The sequence below is a fragment of the Melanotaenia boesemani genome, chromosome 11 (genome assembly GCF_017639745.1).
Source record: "Melanotaenia boesemani isolate fMelBoe1 chromosome 11, fMelBoe1.pri, whole genome shotgun sequence".
NCBI lineage: Eukaryota > Metazoa > Chordata > Actinopteri > Atheriniformes > Melanotaeniidae > Melanotaenia > Melanotaenia boesemani.
The window spans coordinates 30,545,295-30,572,394 of NC_055692.1; the positions used below are offsets into that span (position 1 = coordinate 30,545,295).

The 27,100-nt window shown below is 38.1% G+C and overlaps 1 protein-coding gene across 1 annotated transcript in view; it reads right to left on the reverse strand.

Annotated features, from left to right (window-relative positions):
- zmat4a (zinc finger, matrin-type 4a) overlaps positions 1-27,100 on the reverse strand; it is a 171,197-nt gene that overhangs the window by 25,194 nt on the left and 118,903 nt on the right. The window contains exons 5-6 of the mRNA XM_041999269.1: positions 22,545-22,766; positions 3,727-3,823 (exon numbers count right to left, since the gene is read on the reverse strand). Of these exons, the coding sequence (XP_041855203.1) occupies positions 3,727-3,823; positions 22,545-22,766 (319 nt within the window). The remainder of the gene's footprint in view (positions 1-3,726; positions 3,824-22,544; positions 22,767-27,100) is intronic.

Here is a 27,100-nt window from a genome sequence, read left to right on the forward strand (position 1 = left end):
AACAGATTATTTAGCAACCACCCACAACCTGTAATGTTTACCTACATGTTTAATCTTCTTTAATAAGAGCTAATCACACTTTGGGTTAAAAAAAAAAAAAGGACAAGATTAATGCTGGAAAATAAAGCATACATCAGACTAATTGCTGTTTGCTTTGCTTGGATCGTAGGTGGAAAACAAAGGTAAAAGCAGTTGCCCTTATCTGAAGGTTAAGCAGGATCAATCTCCATTAACTGTAGCCAACACTGAGGGGTCACAACTGCCCAGCTGAATCTTGGCATCTTCTGCTACTCGGCCCCTCCTCTTCCTCCTCCTCCTCCTCCTCTATTTTCCAATCCTCCTCCTCAGTGGAGGACTGCTTGGCTATTTTTATCTTACAGGCTTACTGTGATGCTTCAAAAGTCAAAATGAGAGGAATTACTTCAGTTGAGCTCTGCTTCAGACTTGTAAACCAAAGAACCGGGAACGTGGCACAAACACAACAGACAGGGAAGGAAAAGAGAAAGAAAGCCAACATAAGGTCAGATGAAACTAACAAGTTCATTTCCATGTTTGGATCATCAAAGTGGTTGTGGTGTCTCAAAGAACTGTATCAACTAACGTACACATGACATTTACAGGTAGGTTCCTTTTCAGGTCAAAACTAAATGTCCTCTTTGCTTTCCTGACCTTAAACAGCAGCTTTCTGTCTTCCTGTTATACATTAATGGTGACAAGATGAGCTAAAAGCATGTAAAATCTCTCAGTGCCTTTAAAAGTTAAAAACAATCTTTTTTTGACAAACAACACATACCAAGAAGCAAAAAAAGTTACATCATTTATTATTTCACCACATCAACGAAAAAGTTTTAGCCCGGTTTTGATCTAACCACTCCTGAGGGAAATATCTGGCTTTTTTTCTTTAGCTTTTAAGAGCTTCACTGTGTTTACCAACTAGTCTCTAAGTTTTTAGATCAATAAAATTTAGGGCTGTCAAACAGAAACAACCAGCTGACAGGAAATAAACTGTTGATAGGATCCTTTTCTGTGGGTGTTTACCAGGTAGGGAGACTTGACACATTAGTTCTTATGTGATTCATTATTAGAATATAAATGTTAATTAGCACAGTTAGGATGGAAAGAAGTGAGCTGAGGTAGATTGTTTAGAGAAAGACTCACCACTCTTTGTAGATGTCAAACACTGAGCAGTCCCTTCTCTATCTTCCCAGATTTTATAATGAGACAGATCGTTACAGCGTATCAGATTTATAACAAATACAAGTTTGACTTTGCAGCTTGTTGTGATCCATTAATACCTGTTTACCTGCTGACAGCAGGATGGCCTAAATTCATTTATTCATCAGCAGTTTTCATTATATTTACAACAAATACCCATCGATTGTCAGACAGTTTTTTTTTTTTTGTTTTTTTTTAGCTTTTTATAATGTCCTAATCTTGGGAGTCATGCAAACTGTATTGTTCAAGCTCTCATTTTGTTTTTAAAAGACATAACTGCTCAGCCAAAAAACAAAAAGAACATAACTATTTCACACTCAGTAACGTTCAGGCTTTCATGTAATCTGTAGTTTTGTTTTGTTTCTTTAACCCTGTAATGATACAAGTGATTAAAGACCTCACACACATCAAATATCATCCTCTGTGCTTCAGAAAAAACAAATAGAGGGTGTAAACTGCCGCCAAACAAATGACCTAAAAAGACCTGCAGCTAAGTTGTGGGCGATATGAGTGAAATCAGGCTGGCTTGGGTGGAGGTGGTAACATGGAAAGGGTGTGTGAGGGGGGATGCACGTGGTTTCACTCTGAGCTCTCCTTTGCTTGTGTGTGTGTGTCAGTAGGAGTGACTCTGGATGGAGAGCCAGTGTCTCTGACGAGGCGGATCAGGCATCCGTGACTAAAACATGGAGGCTGTTAAACGGCATGTCACGTCTCCTGATGCCAGAATCTCCACGGACGTGTGCAGCCAGAAACTGGCCAGCAGGGAGAATTAATTCCAGGACATAGACCATGCAAGTCCTGTCAGTTCACACCTACCGCCCAGGGCTCACTCAAAGCCCTACACAGTTTTACAGCCCTCTTTTTCCCATTGCACCTGCTTCAGGTCAAGTAATTGGTGCACAGATGACTCAGAGAGAATAAATATAAATACAGAGGGACAGTAGAGAGATGGAAGGAGGAAAATAAAAGTCAAATGGAAACATTTTACATGTTCTAAATTTGAAGGACAGTCCGTCATTCTGAGTGAAATCACTTCACATCATGTCAGTTGGCAGCTGGCAAAGTGCTTCAGCTGCATTTGCCTGTTCCTGTCCAGTGATCACGCAATTTAGCTCAGATTTACGATTCTGCTGCTCGACAACCACAGACTGCATTAGTGGCTGCAACTTCAAACTTGGACATGATTAATTTTATGTCTTTTGTTTGACAGCATTTTGATAAAATTCTTTTTCCCAACGCTGAGTCTTTTGGGCTTAGCAGGTCTGTCTGGATAAGCTTCTGATTCTCCAAAATGAGAACATCCTGACCACTGGCTGCTGCAGGTAAAACACCTCACTTGTAAAAGAAAAAAAAGACTGAAACCGGATGACTATCCTCATTTCTTGTGGTGTATCGTAAAGCTTTAAATATCTTAAATTTAAGGTGAGTATGTTTGCAAAATATGTGTTCCATCCCATTTCTTGTTTTAGCCAAGTGAACTATACCAGTGGTTCCCAACCTATTTTCCTTGAGGACCCCCTTCATGCATATACTGAAAAGCAAGGGTGGGACCCCCTGCCCCACCCTGTGCTTAAACCATGCTTGGTTGTATGCTTTCAAAATCAAGATTCTCACCATGAAAACGGTATTCTGGCTGAGTCCTGTCATTCCATAAAGCCATAGTTAAATTAACAACATATAGCCTTACTTTTTTTTTCTTAAGGGACAATGTGTGGACATTAATCACGATGGCTTTGAATGTTTAAAGCTTTAGGGACCTCCTGTGTTCTTTAGGGGATCCCCTTAGGGGGTCCCAGACCCCAGGTTAGGAACCACTGAGCTATACAACTGCTAAGAAACATTTGATATTTACAGTTTGGCAACTAAGAAAAACTGGTAGCAGCCATCTTTTTTCACACTCACAGGTTGAAAAAGATATCATTCTGAGGTCCAAAGTCCTGCTTCAATAATACACTGAATGCAGCATTGTGTAGAGAAGTATTTGCTTAGCATGATGTGCTGATAAAATGAAAGAAAACAAGCTTTGTTATTGAGTTTTGTGTTTTTAAAGATGTGAACTTTTACTTAGAAACCAGTGTTGACTTTAATGCAGTTTGTATATTTACATCATAAAATTATGCATATTTAATATACCAGATGTCACCAGCAAGGAAGCAGCTATGCACAGCTTTTCAAGATTAGCTTTTGCTTTAGCTCATTTCTGGATGCAGGATATTAGAAAGCAAATTCCAGCCAGCTTCTTGTTTGCTGTGACTGAACCGTAAAAGCTTGTTGACTCTCAGCTTGTGATTTTCTCCTGTGGGTGCCACAACCACCAGTTAGCTACAGCATTAAAGAGTAAAAAGGCTCAATTAGAGCAAAATGAGTCCAATTGATATTTTTGTCCAAGCTGTGTTGCTTACTACAATATTCTCATGTTTTATGCAAGCGCCGCAATGCACTTTGTAGCATTTTGTGATGCATTAACGGTTAACAGTGTCAATTAGCGTCACAGCTGCAGGATCCACTTACTTGTTTTGGTGCTTTGAACCCTGCAGGTGTGCGTGATACTGAGCCACCGAGTTGAGCGTGACGCTGCAGACTTCACACGTGTAGCTGCGCTTCAGACCTAGAATCAAACAGATATAAGTAAATTAAATCAACCAATCTAAGAAATGGAAACACACTCTGCTTTAAATTCGTCCTTATAGAAGAGTGATGTTTTCAAATCATGATATGGTAATTTGATTTTCACTCTCCTGCACAAAGTCAATATAAAATCAGTCCGTCACAACCAGACAGGCTCTCTGTGAATTGATTTATGCAAATATGTTTCAGTCTACAGGTGAACTTTCTTGTACCTTTTCGTGATTAGAGGCTGCCGGCGATGAAGTGGAAAAAATCAATTAAACCTGCACTGACAGTGGATTTCATTTCCTGGTGAAAATGCATTTCACAGCTAAATCAGGAATAATTTAGATTGGTTAAAGACACGGAAACTTCTGCATGTAGGCTCTGTTTCTACTTTAAAATTTTTTTCTTACTTGCCACTGATAGATCACCTACAAACCTGGCAACACACTCTGAACTCTGGTTCAGACCACAAGGAATTAAATGGCATCAAGAAAAGTTAACAAGTTGCTTCATTTTGTTTTTCTTATTGTACACCAGCCGAATCCTCAATGCAATGATGGCTGCATTGAGCCAGCGCCTGCAAATTATAAGCACCCTGTGTAATTGTCGTCATTTTGTACTAATCTCATTGTGTTATGAAAAATGACCATCTTGATCGCCTTGCTTTCACATTTAAGTCAGCTCCTTCATAAATATGCCTCAGAGCAAAAGGTCAGGAGAAAATAAATGCCATGTGCACTCATTGAATTACGTTTCCATATCCTTCTGAATCAAATTTCCCCCATGAATAAACATTTAGTAAAATGTGTCACAGGAGATCGAGCTGCTGCAACTTGGAAGCATTTGCTTTTTCTTTCAGGGAGTGGTGAAAATCGGCAGCTTGTTAACAATTCACTGCTTAGATGGTGGCGTCAGCTGTTTCCCTTCTAAGATTTTGATTGAGGGCAATATTTCCCCCAGAGAGAAAAGCAAATCTCTCCCTTTCACTTCCCTGCTGATAAGCAGCACAATAACCACTCTGTCAGTGGCTGCCAGCAGGACTGAGGTTTCAATTTTGCAGCGGCGTCCCAAGACGCAGTCAGGAGCTGACACAAAAGTTCTGCAGCGAGTACCGGGAGTCGGCGCTGGAGCGGCCCCTTTGACAGCCTGCTTCTCAAACAACTTTTGAAAGAGCAAAACATTATACAATTGCTCTGGTATCCATCACTGCAAGCCACCTGTGGCCCTCCCCACGTGATGCTGCCTTCATGAGTGATGAAGCACCGGGGGCCCTGCGGCCTGTGCAGTTCCTCCCCTCCATCACCTTTACTTCCTACTCCCTCGGGCTTCACAGATGAGTCATTGGAAACTCGTTTGCTGAGCTGTGAAAAGAAAGGCAGCTCAGGAGACCATCCAGAAGAAGAAAAATGAGCTTTGCAGTCTCATTTATTTGGATTAAGTTAGAATTTTGTTACCGTATAAAAACTGTAACAGGTTGTGGAGCTGATGAATGTGGAGAAAAATGCTGTCTGATGTCTTCTGTCCTTATCTGATCTAACTGTAACACTAAGGAAACTTTTGAAAGAAAGTCAGTAGAAGAAAACAAAATGACTTTTCAGCCACTAAAATTTACTCATTATGTTCAAACCTCAAAAATGTTCAATTATCTTGCAGCCAAATGTTTCAAAACAGCTTACTGATAACGAACTTTTGAAAGCACAATGTGATGGTGAGTAAACTAATAAGAATCCAATTAAATCACCAACAGATAAAAAGACAAAATGAAAACAAATTAGAGGAGGTGTTATTAGGAGAGAACTCCAATATCTAAACCTGGATAGAAATCAACTACTTACTGTTCATAAAGTTGTCAGTTTTACCCAGGAAACAAGGTGTCATCACTACAAATAAGGCCAAATCTACCTCTTCTGTCAGCTCAGGAGTTCTCCTAGCCCTTTGATAGATCCAAAACCCAAAACACTATTCAGTCAAAACTCTCTAAGTCAGAAATACGACATATATGTCATTTATTTAACATATCTGGACATTATCGCTGGAAGCTGAATTTTTCCTGGATGTAAACACTAAACTGTTGATTCCACAGTTCCCACAATGAGAGAAGGAACCAAGAGAAGAAGCACTTTAAAACAAAGACTAGCATGAGGGGAGCACTCGTCTAATAATACACATGAAATATTTAATGCTAACTATAGTTTTGTGCACTGCATCTGTACAAACAGCAGGTGCAGTGGAGTTATTGCTTTATACCGGACGTTTTCACATGCAAACTGGTGTCTTTGGTGTCAAATTTCTGTCCATCTCCTTTATTTCCATTAACTTCTATGTAAAATCACAGCAGATTTTGACTGCAGTGCATTTCAGGTGGTTTTGATATTCAAACAGGTAATATTAACAATACTAAAACTAAACAGCTCATCAATTGTTTAAGATATTTTCATTGCAAACAAGACGTGGACCCACCCATGCAGTTACTGTTTTTGTTTTAAAGTTTTGGAATTTAATTTGAGTTTCAAGGTCTTGTAAAGCTGCTTTAATGGATTATAGTGGAAATTAGAGCAGGGTGCAAATAAATTCTTTTAGATGTGGTCATAAAGGTGTATCATTGCCACTTTTCACGTAAACCATTGCTGATACTGCTGGCTGAACATAGAAAAATATGTTACAAATATACGTTATAAATACAGAAAATGGACTAATCAAAAACTCTAATTACTATTATTAGTTTTAATAACATTATTTAACCTGCTGAAGGCTCGACCCTGCAGGGCAAGTTGCAAATGAGCAAGAGGAAGAGAGAGAGCAACAACCCCCCTTCCAGGAATTACTCTCTGAAATTTTACTGTTTATTGTCCCTTCCCAACAAATGATTTTCATCCCTTCCACTTTTGTTCTGGATCGAATCGTGGGCCATCTGTCAAAATACCAATCATCTGTAAGACACTTACAGAACAAAAATGTCCATTTTTACTTGTACATTGACTCACAAGCCAGCCACAGATTGCAGCCGAGCTGAGATTTCTCCTTTGCTCTGCAATGCCTTAACTATCTTGTTGCATCTCACCTAATTGAGACCTATTACCTGAGCAGCTGGGAGGGAGCATGCTGGCAGTATGACTGATCAGCAGTGCAGTCTTCTGTGTGGAATGTTTATAAGCAGGGAAAAGGTGCTGCCGGTCCAGGGTTCATGCTAAATTAACCAGCAGCCATCTGGCTTACTCAGATGTTCTAAGTTTACCTCATTCTCTCTGAATGCAGCAGAGGACTCAAGCTGAAAGAACTGCTAAATCTGAATTTGTACAAAACAAATAGTTTGCTAATTCACAAATGCAGGATATTTTAAAATATGTGCCTTTGTGAAATAACTTCCATAATGAAATCATCACTTAAAAGGGTTTTTATCCCCTCAAAGCAATAAAATAGTTGAGCTTACCAAATCAGAGATAAGATGGGGTTCTGAAATTGGATTCAGAAACTAGAAATAAAATATCTTCAGCAGGACCAGACATTAGCTGGAAATAAATGGCCATTCCTCTGTTGGACCAATCTGGAGCATTAAATTGAACCAGTTAGGAGAAATGCCTTGCCCTAGCTTTGCCTTTGAAGAGAACCATGATCAGCTCAGAGTAATTTGCTCATCCCTGAGTCTACCATTAAAGCAGTTAGAGATCTACTTTATTATCACAGGAAGCAGTAAATATAACCTAGAGCTGATAGCATTAGCCTGAGAACTGCTACCGTGAGCTTAGAATGACTGAAAACGTGAGAAAAAGGGAGACATCGTGCTCAATCTCCGTTTGACAGAAATGAATCTCTGTTTAACGGCTCTAATGGGGTTGACAAAAACACAGTGTCTTATGAAGTGTTGGACAGGCCAGACTGCAGAGCAAATTCAGTGCTTTCAGGGGAACACTGACAAAATGAAAGAGTACCGTCTTTTTTCTCTTCTTTTTTTGCAGCTACATGGGGAGTCACAAAACAACTGAGTGACCAGTATAATTACAAGGACACTGGCTGCTGTCGGTCTATGAGAACATGACTGATGACAGAGTCCGGGCTGTGTGAATCAAGCATTTCTCTTTCACAGCATAAAAAGTACCAGTTCAAGCCAGTGCCTCTACAACCTCCTGCATTTACACATTTTCTGGTGAGATTTACGTGAGTTATTTTGAATAGGGCCCCTACTGAGGATCATTTTCATTAAGACTCTGACTTGTCAGTTTTTACTTAGTTCAAAAACCTATTTTTATTTCCAAATTGAAACCTTTGTCATTATAGAGAATATTATTAAAACAAGATGGCAAAAACAATAAGGAGAACATTCAATTTTTTACAGGAAATTTTAAATCCAAATTCACCAGAACTCTCCTCGTGATGAGCATGTCCTTCTTTTTTTAGGTATGGTATTTCATTTCCATGTTTTAGTAGGAGAGAATAGTTTCCCTTTGCCACTTTTTCCCACAATCCTTCTATCGCAGTCCTCAGAAAGTACATGTCAATGATTAAAATACACAACTCGCACAGATTTCTTCAAGCCAAACTTCTAAATGAGGTCTCTGTCATGTTAGCTGGTAACTGCAGTGTGGGATGGGTTTCCAAACAGACTCAAAAGAATCTTTATTTCATAGATGACAAGACTCGAAATTGAACAGTTAACTCATTGTGAAAGGATGTAAAAACTGAAAGGGCAGATTTTAGCAAAATAATAAACATTTGTAGATGTAGATAAAGATGGTAAATTATTTAAGAATAAAATTTATGTTCTTATAATTTTCTGGTAATCAAAATTATATGTCATTCTTTATATATGATATATATCATGTTATATATATATATATATATATGTATATATATGTATATATATATATGTGTGTGTGTGTGTGTTTAATTTAATTTTAATCAAGGTGACATTTGCCAATTCAATTACAATTCATAAATGTTCAAAATGTACTGCTTTACATAATATTTAAATGACAGGCACACAGCTGCTAAGCAGGCAGGAACATAAAAGTTGTGTGTGTTGCTCGGACATATTAAGGAGATACCAAGAAGGCAACAGCTAGCCTTGCAGCCACGATTACTGAGCATGAGATCTGCTCATCAGGTTTAAAGGCGAGCGTTTGAAAACATTTTCGTTGTTTATGAACATGAGAACGGACAAGGCCTGGACAAGATTAATAGTAATATTAATATTACTATTAATTAATAGTAATACTACAAACGTTTGGCAGCACCTCGTGTGCTCCCAACTCAGGTTAAAGGAGGAGAAGCTGCTGGTGTTGATGGTTTGACAAACGTTGGAACAGCACACCGTAGCCTTATCGGTCGGTTTGAAAAAAAAAAAAAAAGGCCTGTGGAAATTCTACTTAGCTGGTAACTGTAAGAACCTACTAGCCAGTAATGTGGATAAATACACACTAACTGAGCTTTCTTCCTGGACACAAGAAACATCTTGAGAACATCTTTACATCTCAGAGCTGAGATGAGGTACAGTGCTCTTCTAGTAGCCACAGGGATGGATGGAAGGGAAAGCATCAGCTTTGGCACAGCATGACTTTCTAACTGAGCTTATATTCTCTGTCCTGCACCAGGATTCATTTTCTTTCACTGTCAACTGCACTTTCAGAACAAATAATGTTGTCATTCATCTGAAAGAAGCAGCTGAGTCATAATTTAAAATTGCAGTTTAAAAAACATCTAATTTAATGAACAAGCTGAACAACAAGCTGGTTCATGTCTGTGAAAATATTAACAGACAATATCATCCCTTTTTAATTTAGATTCCTTATCATGCTGATTTGATGCATAATTACAACTTTGAGGGCTTCAGTTCTGGATACTTTTGAATAATTGTTACCAAAAAATTGCTGTGGCTTGATGCTTAGATCCCACCAGGAATCCATTTACAACACTGAGGTTTAGTAACTGAGTATTAGCCAACTCTGCACATCCAGCAATGTTATAAGCCAATGCAGCAGACTCCCGATGAAGCGTCAGCTTTCTGGCTGAGTGTTAGGGGAAGATAACTAACTGAACGGATTTAGCCAACAACAGTAAAACTGATGGGGCGCAACTTAGAAGTTTTTGCAGGTAAAGAAATGGAGTTTTCTATAATCCTTTACCTGATCTCAACAACTGCATCGACTTTCTGAAAACTAAACTAAAGCCATAGAGACTCATAAAAACAAATGACAGCTGTAGCAGAAACCTGAAAAAGCACCACAAAGAAGAAAACAATCTTTGGTGACTGAGGCCTCCAGACTTCAGGCTGTCACTGAATGCAAGTCCTTATTTAAGATGGTCCAGATCATCAAGGAGCTGTAAGCCTAGGCTAATAATCTACTAACAATGCACATTATAGTCCTATTTGTTATTAAACTGCAACTATAATACACACGAAAGTTAAGAGCAGTACGGAAGCCTAGAGCAGCCAGGCTCAACTATTATTATTTGTCTAATCAGGATCTCAAGATAAAAAGTAAATTTTCTAAAGATAACTATGGCCATTTCCTCATGAAAACAGGATTATTCATCTCCTTATCTTGATAAAACAAGATGATTAATACGGGTTCAAAAGTTAGTGTTACTGTGTTACACTGGATTTTTGTTTCACATATTTTTATTGACTTTTTCATAGTATGAAGATTTATGCCTATAGAGACAATACTACAAGATCAAATAGATCTTCCTTCCCCCCACCATACCCACCATAAACCTCGCTGTCACATACAACATTGTACAACCAGCTCATAGAAAAATCTACAAATTGACTTACTTTACTCTGTCAAGGCCTAAAAAATTAAACAAATAAATAAACTCCTCACAAATAATCTTGTTTCTGGAAGGTCATCAAACAGTGTTAAAACAGGCCTCCATGTACTGGATTTTATTGGTCAAAACATCAGAACAGAGGCTTCGCAGGGCATCCATGACGCTTCCGTGTTCAGTCAAACAGAGAGGGGTAAGGGTTAACCCATTATGTTCATTATAAACTTTTTTTTTAATCACTTCACAATGTGGCTTGTAGATCCATAAAGTTAGCAGCCACTGAGAATGTCTATTAGTCAGATTTTTTGCTGCAAAAAATAATTCAGATTATCAGTGAAACTCAATGAACTTGATCATGTCTGTTTCTTTAAATTATTTTTTATCAACTTTTTTAAGAAAATGCTGAACAACAACGTAACCTATGTAAATTACTAACCAGCCTAATTATTTACTTTGTCGAGGGACCATATTTTTGTTTGTCCTTCAACGCATCTTACTTTATTTAGATTTCTCACCGCATTCAGCTGCACTTTCTTCAAGGAGTTGCTTGTAAATGACAATATGCACGCTAAAATAAAAGCACAGCCAATGGAAAACAAGAATTTAATGAAATAATGTAATGGAAAATGTGGTGATTTGCTTCATTTATCATAGCAAGGGAGATCTGGCTCTTTTCAAAGATTTGGCTTCCTTACAAGAGTCGGCTCTTGTAACTCCCAAATGGTTCTTTATTTAGTATCAACTGGAGCTTCTGTTTTAGCTTAACTAAGGAACTTTGAATGGTTTGTGTCACGATGAGGGATTTTTTTATTCAGTGTTTTAATAAATCATTTTTTTATACATTTAGTTTTCTGACAAAACAAAGCAAATAATAAACAGTTGCTGCTGTTTATAATATTCTAATCAAACAATTAAATGAACAGCTGAACAGAAAACCAAAGCAAATGAATAAATAAAGATCAAAACCTGAACATTATGACACTTTAGATAAAGTAATGGATATATTTAAGCTTAGTAGTTACATGGACTCTAATGCTGCTTTTTATCTTTTTTTCACTTTTTCTTGAAATGCTTGTATTTAAATCTGGCTACCCGTTGATCTATGTTGCTTTATACCTGGACTGTACCTCTTCTCCTCTTGTATATAGTGGTATAATCCAAGTCTTCTTTCATTGTGATTAGTTTGATGGACACAACATGCAACTGAAGTTTGCCTTCGGAGCAGCAGCAACTGAAGAGTTGACTCTTTCCAGTGGAAATCAGCTCTTCTCATTCGCTTCAAAGAGGCATCCCTAATTTATCATCTGCCAAAGAGGCTAGTAAGTTTTTTATTTCTAAATTTTAAAACTGAATTGTAACCTCCATGTGGCAGGTTGGTACTAACCTCTTCTATTGTTGCCATGTTTTTTTTCATTTGTTTACATCCTATAAATTCAGTAGGTCTATCTGGTATGAGTTCTTTTGCGCCTCGTGGTGTAATCCTCCAGTGTCACGCGTTGTAAAGAAAGTATGTGAACAACAACGCTCATTGTGCATGCGAACATGAGGTTAACAGCAAGTATATTTTACCTTAAGAAAGGCTGGTTCCTAAGGGAGTGTATGTTAACAAATTCAATTTCTACAACAAATGTCAAAAATGTATTATTAAATATAGTTTACATTTTCATCCTCTCTGCCATGAAAACAATTATTACAAGCTGCAGCTTATGTAAAACACAAGCCCACTAATCACTGCTCCCAACTCCAGCCTCACCTCTATATCAATCAGATCACTTATAAATATGATGTATGTTCAGGAAGTCAGTCTTTAATAAACTGCTGGCTAACGATCAAATGACCTGAGCAGCGTGTTGTCTCTCTTTTACCTTGGCTGACTGTCGGTCATAAAATATTTTTTCACTGAGAAACTCTTCTTCTACTGAGACAGGACAGATGCAGAGGCTGCAGGTCCTGTTTCACCAGCTGCTGCATGGAGATCAAATATAGAAGGATTAACCGAGTCAACGGCATGTCTGATACTCGGCCTCTTACAGCCACTCCAGTACTGTTCTGTTTAATAAAGCCGTCATCTCTTTGTATGCCTGTGTAGCAGTTGAAGATGGCTGCAATGATCGATGACTCTGCGTGACCTTATTACAAAGGCTTTAACCACAGAAAGGATTTCAATCTCATGGGAGACGAATGGTTGATGCTCTAAAGCAGTGGTTTCTCAACCTGGGGTCTGAGACCCTCCAAAGGGGTCTCCCGAAGAGCAGAGGGGATCCCAGAGACTTTAAACTTTCAGAGCCATTGTGATTAATGTTCAAACATTGTCCCCATTGTCCCCCCCCTTTATGGAAGGACTGGACTCAACCAAAATACATTATTTATAGTGAGAATCTCACTTTTGAAAGCACAAAACCAAGCTTGGTCTCAGCCTGGGGTGGGGCAGGAGGTCCATGGCTTTTTAGTATTTGCATGTCCCCAAGGAAAACTGGTTGGGTACCACTGCTCTAGAGACAGACTGAGCCTCAGATGCACCCGTTTCATAGCTGCTTTGTAAAATACTGCAGGTGTGAGAAAACTCGGTAAATCTCCTCCAGCAACATGTTTAGGAATATCACGATTATTTGATTTTCTGGCATTTAACTATCAAACGATATGATTAGTAAATTAATCGCAAAGCTCCTTCATTTTAGTTACCTTCCATAAAGGATTGTGTATGAACAATATCAGTAGATCAGCGCAACTGAAAACAAAGTCACACCACCTTCACGCGTAGCCTTGTTTTTTTTTTGTTTTTTTTTTTTATCTCTGCGAGTTCCAGAAGCAGCTTGCTGGAGTTGGTGTGCCATATTGTGTTTTTCTTTCTGCTTCCTGTTCATTCCTATAGGCAAACTGCTGCTGATCCACATTTGGGGGGATATCTGGGGCTTGATGTGGTTCAAGATCAGTCTCTTGAAGTGTTCCATTATCACTGGTGTCAAAGCAACTGACTAGTAATCATCAAGGGCTTATACTGAAAGAGGTTTTGGTGCTGGGATGATGGTTGTTGTTGTTTTCAAGCAGGTGGGGGCCCATGAGAGTGGAAGGGCCATGTCAAAGATGTCTAAACACATCCCTAAGTTGGTCAGCCCACTCCTTTAGGACCCTGCCAGGGACCTGGGGCCTCATGAATAAAACTGCGTAGCCAAGCAAACTACAGGTGGTGTCTGCAGAGCAAAAAGGAAATGCAGCGAACTTCAACTTTCAGATTTACAGAAGCATGTGCACGCATATCCCACACCTGCTTCCGTTTATAAATCAGAATTAACTCTAAAGCGGATGCAAGTGAGGGAACGCCTCCCCACGCCCACATGGTGGCTATAAATGTTCAAGTGGACGCCTGTAATAATTATCGGTACAAATGGGCTCGTAACATACCTCAGGCCAAATGGTAATTGGACAAGGAAATCTCACAATGATCGGGCATTTGCCGTCCGAGGTCAGGAAGAGGCAAAATCAGGACAAAAACAGCCCAAAAATCGATATGTGTGTGCCAGGCCTTACCTCACTTCTGTTAACTCTTTCTGCTGAAAATATCACAGAAGTATCCTGCTGGAGATTAAACTGTTTTTAAAACATCTCTCATCCATGGGTCAGACTGGGACAGACTCCAATCAACCCTGAAGAGGATTAAGCAGGTAAGGAAAATGGAATAAATGGCTGGTTGTCAAAGTCGAGACCAAGATAAAAAAGCTTTTTCTTTTCCACATTATGTGCAGTCAATAATGTTTCAAAACATTCCTACAATGTTTCTGCTTAACCATGACACACTGCTTGGTTCACAGGTAGATACAGAAACTATTTACTGAGTTTAAGAAAAAGACAGGGTGTATGTGACAAAGAAAGTACACCCTTTTCACAAAGGTTTTTGTGTAACAGTTCATAATAAAACAATCATCTGGGGCCTCATTTATCAAGCTTGCGTAGGAACAAAAACCGACGTATGTCAAATATAGTCAACTTTTGGGATTTATGAAAACCAAACTTGATGGAAAATATTTCTACCTCCACGCAAACTCTGACCCAGGTGTACAAATATGGGAAACGGGAAACTGCGACACCAACGGCACAGAATAAAATCAAGGAAATGATGCACAACCCACTATTACCTTTTACACCACATGTTAGATATTAAAGCTGTTTGCAGAAATAATAATAAAGAGGCACATTTGATATTAATTCTCCGAAGAGCACACACTCTGGGGGGGGGGGGGTAGGATTTCCAGGAAAAAGGGAGATGATATTACTACGAACCTCAACCACTACCATATGTTCTGTCATTGTGAAACAAACCTTACATGCTATAAAATCCATGCAGCTAAATAAGGTGACAGCTAATGAAACACACGAGGTGGATTTCCTTTTATTTATTTATTTATTGTACATATTTATTTTATAAATTAAAACAACTGACTAAATTACAGGCGTCTTTACTGTCATTTAGCAGACACTTTTCTCCAAAGCGAACATCCCATGTAAGATTTGAACTTCAATCTCCTGCATAGTAGACCAATGCTCTACTAACTGAGATATCCAGCCTCCTGTTCTGATGCCTCTGGCGTGTCTTCCCTTCTGACAATGCGATGACAGCATCTGCCACCTGCTGCCACTATTTTGCTTTTCTGACACAAGTAAAGCCCACACCGTAACCAATTAAACATTTTTACGTTTGTCAACGTGGTCTATCAAGATCTCACACCCTGAAAAAATCCACTTTTTTTCCTCCTTTTCACTCCTGAGCCATCATGCAAATGATGTGATGAATATGTATTACAGGCGTCCATCTGACCATTTATAGCCACCATGTGGCCGTGGGAAGCGTTTCCCCACGTGGGGCCACTTTAGTTCGCTGCATTTCCTTTTTGCGCTGCAGATGCCACCTGTAGTTAAATGAGGCCCCGGGTCCTTAGCTGGTCCTAAACTAAATAAAAAACCTCAGAGAGACAACACCACACATTACATGTCTTTAACACAAACTACACCAAAACGCAAAGTAAATTTTGTAGTTTTTATGTGATGTATGTATCAAACATTACAGAACTTATATGTCTATTTAGTTCATTTTAAAACCTAAGAAAATTTTATTTCTAAAAGTTGTGTTTTCGTTCCCTCAGAATGAGCCACGGATCTGGCTGTAATGCCACCTCTGTCCTTGGTTTTATGTCACCTTCAAAGCCAGGAAAAGAGCATGTGCAGAAACCCTGAGCCAATCAACTGGAGAGGATAGCAAAAGAGAAATTATTTTAACTTAATTTGAGATACGAGTCATTTCACTATTTTTGTTGTAAATTTAGTAACATTAGCTTTAAGAAAAAAAAAAACAAAACACACAGTATCATTGTGCTGCAGTGATTAGCTATGAGAATGCTTACAGGATCTGTCCACATTAATGTCTTAACACCCTCTCTACCACAGATTCATTTTCCGACTCATTTACATTTCTGCAAACGCAACAGCCCTCACAGTTAAAGGGAATGAATTATCAAATCTCAAATCTGTTTCTAATTATCTTAGCACAGAATAAGCATCAGATAAAAAAGACTAAATAAATGCTAGAAAAGTTTGACTGAAGCGACTTAAACAGCAGAGCAAATGTAAACAGTTTCTGTACATCAGCTTTATTCTAAACTAAACATCCATATCCTTTGTAAATACAGACTAATTTTAATTAAAGTTTCCTCTTGGGAAGAATAAAGAGTTTTGTTTTTTTGTTTTTTTTTTTCATTTGTCATGTGGTGGGGTCTGAACAAGGAGTATGAACATTTTACCTCTGACGACCAGGACACTTGATGAAAGCCCTAATGACCTGCCCCTGCCTTTCACCTTCATCTTTCTTCTCCTTCTCTCATTTCCTTGCCATCACTTTCCATAGCTGCGCAGCTCTTTATACACAACAACAATATGCGGGGCTTCTCCTCTATGGGAGCTGTTGAATATTTCATCACACGACACCAATCAGAGTCAGATTGCACATTTTCTCAGCAGGCTGAGAGATATGCGAAGACAGCGCGGGAGGTCAGAGAAGGGGGTCGGCATGCAGCAGACCGGTGAGAGAAGAGACAAAAAAGGAGAGAACAAATGAAAGAAGAGAAATGAAAATAAGAAATGCATGAAAAAGTGCTCTGAGTAGATGGTGAGAAGGCTTTTGTCCCCATCTCCCCTTTCTCTGTTGTGCCTGCGCGGTGGCCAGCTATTCAACTCTCCAAAGGCTCAAACTGCTGGTTTTGCCTGATAGGATGATTTGCCACTTCATTACTAATTGATAATCAGCAGTGGGAAATGCTCATTATTCCGAGTGCTGAATAGTGCAGAAAGCATGCTGACATTTTCAGCCTTTCCATAACAACTGTGTTGATGTTGGCAAATCTGTGTCAGCACTGTGGAAAAGAGATGAAAACAAAGGTAGGAAAGAGTTTCTAGTTACACATGTTCTGCTAACATCCATAACGCCTCTATCACTGACATCAGTATTAATAAAAGGGACTACGGTAGTGATACTTTTTGATTAATTTGCATAATATTGAACCTCATGGGGTTAGGTTAAATAACTCCATACTCCATACTATTACATTTTAGCACTGGGGTTGTTGCTAGTATTAGTCTGGATAGTCCTTTTGTGTTTGTCCAGAGCACATGTATGCCCACTCTCCCATAAAGGATCTGAAATACCGTTTGGTCTAACGGTCCACATTTCCTCCATGCATCCATCACAGATGCCTCTGAGCACAGATAAGTCATTGCTGCCTTTAAACAAGTTTAACATGAAGCCTCCTCGTTGCACAATCCTTTCCTTTATTTTGTATATTCCTTTGGTTTTATTTTCCGTTTTTTTAATCCGTCTTTTGTTCAAATAAAACTTTCAAACAAACAAAACAGTCAACTTAAAGTGGGATTTGTGAATGTGACTGTGTTTTAGTGCTTGTCTATGTTGTTCTATCAGTTATTAAGGAATGATGGTTCCATCTGAGGGACTGATGAATACGTTGCCCAGCAAAGGCTTGTCATCCTGCCATTCACACAATGAAATTCCTTCAGACTCCTTGACTTGTTTAATAATATAATTCGTTAGAGAGAGAAATATCCCTTCCAATCTTTCTCAGATGGCATTCTTTTTAAAACCACACATTAATTTTCTCACACATTTGTTGACAAACTGGAGATTACCTCCTTATCTTTGTCCTTCAGAAATTCAGCCTTTGTGGACACAGAATCATGATAATAATTATGGAGTTATTTTTGTGTTTTTATTAAACGCAAAAAAAATAGTCATCTGAGAGTGGAAAAATTATCTGAAAGGAAAAAAATATATTTGATATAAATATTTTTCACACTGATAGCAAAAGATAATAATATTTGAGACTAAAAAAAGTTTTGAGATAAAGTATCTTGTTACAGCACATTTAAAAAATAATTTGACATTTAAAAAAATTGACATTTTTTTTTTTGCATGTCTGCACGTCCCAGTGAATCAATGGTGGATCACAGCGCAGGGATAGCAGGAGTTAGTCATGAATATTATTTGAGAAAGGAGTAATCAGTATGGAGAAATGATCGCCACCCAGCTGTCAATTCGGTTGAGAATGACCAATAGTAACACGGACCCGCCCATGACACAATTTTCACATCGATAGCAAAATTTTGAAACGATAGCAAAGACTTCGGTTTTGAGAGAGAAAAGAAAAAAGCTTTGAGAGAGAAAAAATTGCGAGAGTAAAAGTTTTCACTCTGATAGCAAAAAATATATATATTTGAGAGTAAAGAAAGGCTTTTGAGAGAGTTTTCTTTTTCTAGGAAATTATTTTTTTAAATGTCAAATTATTTTTTAAATGTGCTGTAACAAGATACTTTATCTCAAAACTTTTTTTAGTCTCAAATATTATTATGTTTTGCTATCAGTGTGAAAAATATTTATATCAAATATATTTTTTTTCCTTTCAGATAATTTTTCCACTCTCAGATCACTATTTTTTTTGCGTTTAATAAAAACACAAAAAATAACTCCATAATAATGACCTACAGTATAAACATCATTACTTGGAATGAGGCCATTTTTCTTTCCCTATATTACTAGTCCTAAAATGTTCATTTTGTATTTTGCAAGCCTGAAATATAAAAATGGATGTATATTAAAAAGAAGTGAAAAGGAAGTATATACACTACCGTTCAAAAGTTTGGGGTCACTTTGCCATGGGATTCAATAGGGAAGTGACCCCAAACTTTTGAACGTTAGTGTAAGACAAACTTTCAAATATTTTGGGTTCATATTTTTTGCTGAATAAAATGACAAGTTTGTTGGACAATGCATTTTCTATACTGTTCCCACCTTTTCTGATTTAACCCCTTACGATGCAGACGTACCGGTCCCGGTACATGACTACTAATCAACAACATTGCAGCCATGTCTGAAAAACCCTTCCGTCATGAATGCCCACAACATACACATCAAATAAAAGCTCAAAGTCTCGTCTTTCCAATCATATGAACCATTTTGACACGCAACAACAACAGCACTAACACTAAAGCCTTTTTTACAGAAAAGCAGAAAGTTTAAATGTTGACTTTCCTTACCTTTGAGGGCTCTCTATAGGTCAAACATCAATATTTCCCATCAAGATTGGTCTCATTCTGTCCGTACAGGTTAGGCGAGGACAAAAAAAATTTTTTTTTTGTGTGTTCTAAAGTGTGTAACTTTTTATCAGTAATACAATGACTCTGATTGCTGTGGGTGAAACTAGAGAGTGTTACCTTTAAAAAGAGCCCAAGCCTGTACTTACAATCCAGAGGGTTCAATATAAGCAGTAATTCTAATTTGGAGAGGTCATATTACAGGTGTTTTTCCCAAAATGACCCTGCTTGATAAGGAGTTAGCATTGAATCATGTATTTTGTGCAGTGGGCACTCAGAGAATCTGCAGTAGTGAAAAAGCAGTTGGACCTTGTCTGGACAGATTTTCAAACAGAATCCAGAGCCAATCTTTTGCCTGAGATTTTCTGCACATCTTCTACTTGTGCTGCATGCAAGAGCACATATGTGCATGTGCAGTGCAGCAAGTGCAGCAACATCTCTCATCCATGAGTGTTACAACCCAATATAGGGGTATGACAAGGCGTAACAAAAGAAAAGAACTGTGGACAGATGTTAATAATGGAAGCCAATAGATTTATTGTTGTAAAGGGAAATTAGGAACAAATAAACTGTGGTAATGAGAAGTGCTGGGTTTAGCGAAGCTGCTCAAAGAAAAAACAAAATAGAACCGCTATGGTCTAACTCAACAACAGCCAGTTGCAACAAAAACCAAAACTAATCAAAAGTAGGAAACCAAATAAAAATGGCCAGCTAATCTATGGTTAACAAAAAGTGAAGCAGCTCCAGTAGCTATGCTTATATATAAAAAACTCCAGTACAATTACAATCTAAACTAGCCCAACACACTCTAACGTTAACTATTCTAAACTAACTAAACGGTACAACTTTAACTAACAAAAACAACTTAAAGAGAAGCCAAGCTGGCTTTACGTTTTATCCATTAAAAAAATAAAACTAGAAAAGAAAACAAGACTACCAGCCGTTAAACAAATCTACAACACAAAACCAAACAGTTCTAACACTTACTAGCCTATCTACACAAATTACCACCAACTAAACACACGATGAAAAGTCACCAAAGTCCAACAAGCCAAGGGCAAACCATCTGTGCCCAACAGATGAATGAGCAGATACAGCAGGCTTTTATTTCCGGGGTGATGACAGCAAACACAGGGATTGGACGAGAGATGAGCCAACCAGAGGGGAGGAGATGGAGGTGTGTCAGTCACTGGCCACTCTGAACAGGCAACAGGCATTTGCATGCTGGATTAGCTCCAGGTGACAGCAATAAGTGGCTTCCGTAACAATGGGTCAGACTGGGACAGACTGGGTGATTCCTGTTTATTTGGAATATGATGTCCTTATAAATTCATAGCTTCTTACACCAAGATGACATGTTGACTTATTCTGGTTTTGATTCACAGTACTCCACCATTTTTATCATGAGAGTTTACTGCAGTTAATGGTTACACGTGAACTAACGGAGGAAAACAATCATTCATGCAATTCAGGGGCTTTGATGAACCAACCCATTTGCACATATTTGGACTCGGGGACAAATGCAGTCAACAGATAAAATTCAAGGTGAGCTCTCTGGACTAACGATAACCTCTGTGGTGATAATTTGGAACAAATCGATGTATTTGGTGAACAGAGCAAACTGCTGGTTATGAGTTGTGTCTGCAGATATATTTTAGGGCAATATTAACACAGTAGGAAAAAATTAAACAAAGAATAATTCCTGTAAAAATCCACAGAATTTTAGCCTGAAATACCACATAAAACACAAAGTGTTTGGAGTGGCCCTCTCCATCCTGTCTGGACACCCTGAAAATATCTATTGAAAATCTATTTCTGACTAATCTTTCAGACAAGAAAGCTTTGGGAAGTCAGGAAGGTGTTTGCAACAAAGTCACAGACACAACAAGCTGTGGAGGCTGAACAGACACATCTGATAAACTGATTCTGAAATGTTCTTAACTCATAACCAGCTATTCATATTTTCAAACTTTTGGTTCAAACTACACAAGAAAAGTACTTAACAAAGTTTGAGCAGCAAAGAAAAAGATTGTTAAAACAGTTGTTTTTTTTTTTGTTTTTTTTTTACAAAATCAGCTTCCTGGTGGTCAACATTTCCTATTAGAAAGTTTTAAAAACATTTTTCATGTAAGATCTGCATGGAAGAGCATTTGAAATGTGTTTAATTGAATTAAAGGCATGGGCTTCAAATCACACATATTTTAGCCAAGAGTGAAATTATGTGTAAGTAGCATAAATAATGATATTTATAAGGGTTGCTTTCAAAAGTTAACAAGCCATTTACCCCATGACCCACTCTGCACCTGCGCTTGGATGATGCTTTCTGGATAAAGTTAGTACTTTCTTTAATTTTTTTTTCCATTAAAAAATTATAAGCAACAAATATAACTTGGTATGATGTATGTCCTTAAATAAACATTATTCAAAGATTCAATAACACATAATGAAGAAGAGGTGATTGCAACCATACAGTTTGTCCTAAATCATCCACAGCACACCTGTAAGATTTAAAGAACCAATCAGACCTAGAGATAGACTTCTGTGTCCACTGAGCTGTGAGAACTTGTTTTTTCTCTTCAGTTCTGTCATGCTTCTGTGCCCTTTCCAACACCCCTGGCCTGCCTCTGCTCTTCTGGCAGCCAGCCCTTCACCAGCTAGAATAACGTTATATAATTGTTATTGATATATTGTGACTGGAGGACAATAAGCAAGAACATTTTCTCGCCCTCTTACTTAAAATTAACAGTATGTGACACACTGGTGGACTCCAGAAGAAGTCTCGCTGACAGCTACAGTTAATAACGCCGTCTTTCAGGAGCACAGTATATTAAATGTTAGGTAGTAAAGAGCATTCATTTTTAGTGACAAAAGTCTTTTTATAATTCATGCAATGAATTCACGTGACTGTAAAAATAGTCTTTTAACTATTAGCTGTCTAAAAGTGAAGTTTCCAATTACACAATCAATATATAAGAAAATTTTCTGATCATATTGTCTATGAAATGAAAATGGGTGGCAGAAATGTGGTGCAATGATGCCAATGATATTTAATGCAAGTAGGGAAAATTTAGCCGGATAGTAGTTAGTTTTTAAATTTCAAGTTTTAGAAGCAGGAGAAAATGTCAGCAGAAAGATCTCTTCCACTTTGACAAAAACCAAACTGTGATGAAAAGAGGACCAAGCCCGATAATAAAAGAAAAATTGTTGTATGTTGGGGTGGGATCAACTAGAGCTACCCTGTATGAATGGATCCCACAGCTGAACACAGATAAATATAAAACGTATGAACTGGTACTCCATGCCTTTCATCTCTCCCATATCCAGGGTTTTGCCGAGCTGCTCCAGCAGATCTGCCCTGGCAGCGTTCTTCTTGTGCTTCTTGCCGTCGTAATGTTGCTGAGCCATGCCGGGGTTGTTGAACCAGGCGTTGCATAGCTGGCAGTAGCGGTCTGAGTCGCGGCGCTGTCTTGGTGAGGCCATGGGAGACATTTCTGGGGAGCTCTTTACAGGACTGGGGGAGGCCTCTGACAAAAGAAAAAACAAGCAAACAAAAATTATGCTTTGATCTCATGTTTACTGAGTTAAATACAGACCCCACAGAGAAAAAAAAACTGTCTCAAGTATTTGCTGTTAAATTTTTAAGGAAGGACAGTGATAGCAGTTTCCCCCCTCCCTCAGTGTTTCTGTTCTGAGAATAGAATTCAGACCATGAAAGAGACAGTATTCATACCTACTTTAGATTCTAGTCCCAAAATAACGTCCCAGCATTTTATTTTAAATCAGTATAATTTGTAATGGTACCTAAAATAATGCTTCATGTGAACACAACCTGAAATAAATGTAGGAGTTTACACATTATATTTATGAAGACTGTCATAATTAGTTCAACTTAAATACAAGAAAAGCTGCAATACCAACAAAATATACCAACAACCAACAAGTAAGTCTGAGGACCTGCCTAAATGAGCCAAAAGCTAACTTTTTTATTCTTTTTTTTTTTTTAGACAGTGCTGCTCGTTACCATGGGCAGCATAACAGTAGTTTCTGCTAAAATACACCAGCCTCGTTGGTACAGAAGTATATGTTTACGTGGTTTCAGTAGCTTTCAGAGTCATGGTAAATGGCGGCTTTCAGTCACGGTAAAGCTGGACTAAAAGCCGATGGGAAGGCTTTATAAGCTGGCTTTTACTGTAACAAAAAACGGTGTTGTGTCGAGGCCAGTTTCCCCGTTAAGATCCATTCACCCTGTGTGAACAATTCTTCCTTCTAAACACAGAGGAACCATGTCTGACAGTTTGATGGGATGCAGTTTGCAATATTTATAATATCATGAACTTCTTCACCTGAGTGAAAACTCCATGAACTATTGGATGACATGCTGTCATCGGTGTAGTCGAGGCTACCGTTGTTGTAATACGTGTTTGACAAAGTGAGACGGCAGAACACACTATAGTTTAGAATGCGATACACGATTCCAACATTAGATGGAAGTAATTCCTACACAATGTCCCTTAAACAAACCACTTTAGGGGTAAAATGAAGTAAAATGAAAGAAAAGCATGGTACACAAGTGTGCTACCTTTTGGTGTCCAAACCAGATCTTGTCACATTGTTTTTGACTAATCCATGATCTGCACCCTCACTTTTTATAAACTTTAACAAAGCAGTGATTTTTTTACTGTCCCAGAAGTGTTCAGGTACAACAGTGATGTAGTAGAAACAATGAGACATTAGCAAGCACAGCGACATGCTGTTTGTATGTTTTAACCTCTCTGTAGATCTGTTTTAAAACTTCTTTAATATTTGTCTTGAATGGTTTGTGATAATTAGCTCACATATCAAGTAGTCCATGTGACAGTAATAATTTAATAGTGTCAAAGTGCTGAAATGTGCCTGTAAAGAAACCACACAGAGCTAGCTTAAAGGAAGCTCTTCTTTATTCAGAAAGAAATAGTGCAAAACAGTTTGCTGTGAGTTTCTTTAAAGTAAAACATAGTAGAAAGATTTCTAAAAATACAAGAATGAAAAAACATACATGTGCTGAAAACACAAGTTGGCTTTAGCAAGCGGACAGATAGTGTTGTAAGGGCTTTAATGAGCTCTCATCAGCAGCAGTGTAACAGCGGCCGTAGCTCTGCTAGTGGAGCCCTCTGAATAACAAGCTGTTATCTCCATTAAATGCCTGAAGAGGAAAATCTAAATTCTACTTGGCAAACGGAAGAAAGAGCCTGCTCTTCTCGGGGCTGTCCACTTGTGTCTTCATGCATGGATGACAAAATTAACCCAAAACAAGCGCTACATTGCACTGAGCCCTCCACACCAAACTGCACTATCAGCTTAATCAGTTTTAACACTCCAGCGCTCGGCTCACCCAAAGTCAACATTTAGTGTTGTCCCATTACGTGCCATTACACCAGTCGACATTTCAAAATGGCAGCTTCAGTGGAAAAAAAAACTGAGGATGGAGAGAAACTTTGCAGTCAGCACTTGGCTGATGCTCTCCTCCACAGCAACTAGCTTTTATGTGTGTTTTAAATGTGGGACTTTGTGGTTATATGGCGACCTCTCCGAATAATAGGCAAATGTACATTGTCAGTCTTAATTTAATCCCTGTGGTCACATTTGTAAGCAGGTCAAAGATCAGCAGCTTAACAGCAGCCCTGGAACTGAAATTGATTTAATGCCTCGCTCACAAAACGGTGGCTTTTAAAGTCAGGGAGCATTTCAGTCACTGAAAGCCAGTTTCAACTGGACACTCACTATCCAGTTTGCCTGTGAAGCTCCCTGTTGTCATCAAAGCTGTTCAGACATGAAGCCTGGAAAACAAGGGATAATTAAACTTAAACATTTCAAAGTAATTGGACAATCTGAAAAGTTGAGATGTTTTCTATAATGCAAGAAAAACTTTACCTTTTAAAATCTGAGGTCCACCAACTAAGGGACTTTGAGTTCAGATGGCCAAAGACCTCAGTGGAAATATGTGTACTAAAATCTCTCTAATTTTGTTCTGCTTTACTTTATCAGAGTTAACCTTTGCAAAGACAATGTTCACATATTTTTCTGTGATTTAAGGTTTAGAGCTACAGCTGCATCATTCCAAAGGAATATTCATCCTGAAAGTGTTTGTCATCTCTTATTTTTTAGGCAAGCCTGAACTTTGTTCCATTTGTGCTTTGTGCCATCTTCATTTATTCTACACCAGTAACATATACACATCTTAGCAAATCTTGCAAGTGTTCCCTTTACTGTTACTCCAAAAGTATTTAAATAGACCTTGTGGCTGCAGAGATATACTCATGTTTTGGGTATGCAACTTTTTGGCCTGAGGTCTCAAAAACAGGTGCAGGGCTTAAAGGGTTAAATGTGTAATTTGTTCCTTTGATAGAAGCTTTATTTAATAGAGACAAGTCCAAAGCAATGATTTTAGTTTTTTAACCTACCAACTTCATTGTATTTGAAAATTCAAACATATCTACTTTTGGTTAAAAAGAGTTGGGTAGTAGTTAGCTCACTGCATATAGTCTGCATGTAAACATTAATCAATGGTTTGCAAAAATAATATTGATTTGAGCAGCTTTTAACATTGCAGCTGTACAACATATGATACTGCTGCAGCAGGCAGTTCTAACAGATTGTATCTGTTTCATGTTGAATAAAATTATCAATAAATCTAGAGGATTTATCTGGTGTGTAAAAAAACGTGCCCACTAGAGAAAAGATTACCGCATTAAAGGTGAATGATTAAAAAGCCTATAAGCAACAATCATTTATCATCGTCAGTGCAACCTAAACACACGCTGGCCTACTCCAGTGAAGTGTAATCACACACTGATTCAATATTCTTAGAAAATTCAAATACATCTGCTTCGTTGACAAATTATTTTCACAAACTGACCTTTGGATACAACTACAACAACAGCAATAAATGTATTTGGTTGATTTGGACCTGATTATCGTGTGGTAATCAGCCCCTCTGTATATATGCTCCAGGTTTTCCTTTAGCCACTGCCAGATCATTCCTGTGTTTCCCCACTGTGGTAATTTTTTGTTTTTCTTCTGTCTGATTTGTATCTTTGCTTGTACTTTGGTAACCTGCCCTACCTGTACTTTGTTTCTTCATCATTAAACATCTGACACCTTCATCTGCTGCCTTCCTGCATGGTTCTGCATTTCAGTCTTGTTCCAAAACCTACACCATGACAAAAATAGCTCTATAGCTCTACAGAGTAAGGGATAAATTACTATTTGGTACATGTTTTATTTTGTCTTGCTGCAGTTCAATTGAGAGCTGTTTTACTTTCTTTAATTCTCTCTTAACCTGAAGTCTGGTTGACACCAGGCTTTGGGTTAAGGCTGGCTTTTTGTCCTGAATGAAAGATAATACCAAGGGAAGAAAGGTTATTGCACCACAGAGAGGATGACAGCTTTTTAAAAATGCTTTGGTTTTGAGATTTATTAAAGTACTATGATAATAAAAGTTCTGTATACTTACAAGGACAAATGTGTTAGAAAACCAATACAGATCTGGTTCAGATGTGGATCTGTCTATTGATGTACAGTTAATGAACAAGAAGCTTTTAAATAGAATTCTGCAAACAGACTTTTAATTAACTTAAAATAACTTGTGTAAGAATGTTCATACTGAATGTATGAACATTTTTACACAACATCTGAAAACGTCTTCACTTCTCTGTTGAGATTTGGTTGCGGTAACTGAGGAATAATTAATGCATCCAACCAAACGGAGCACTAGAGCAGAAAGCTTCAACAACAGACTGGTACCAGGCCACGAAGCATGCATTTTTTGTCTCCAGGCCTCGTGAAAATAAAAAAAACTGTCTAGTTGCAGGGAAAGAAA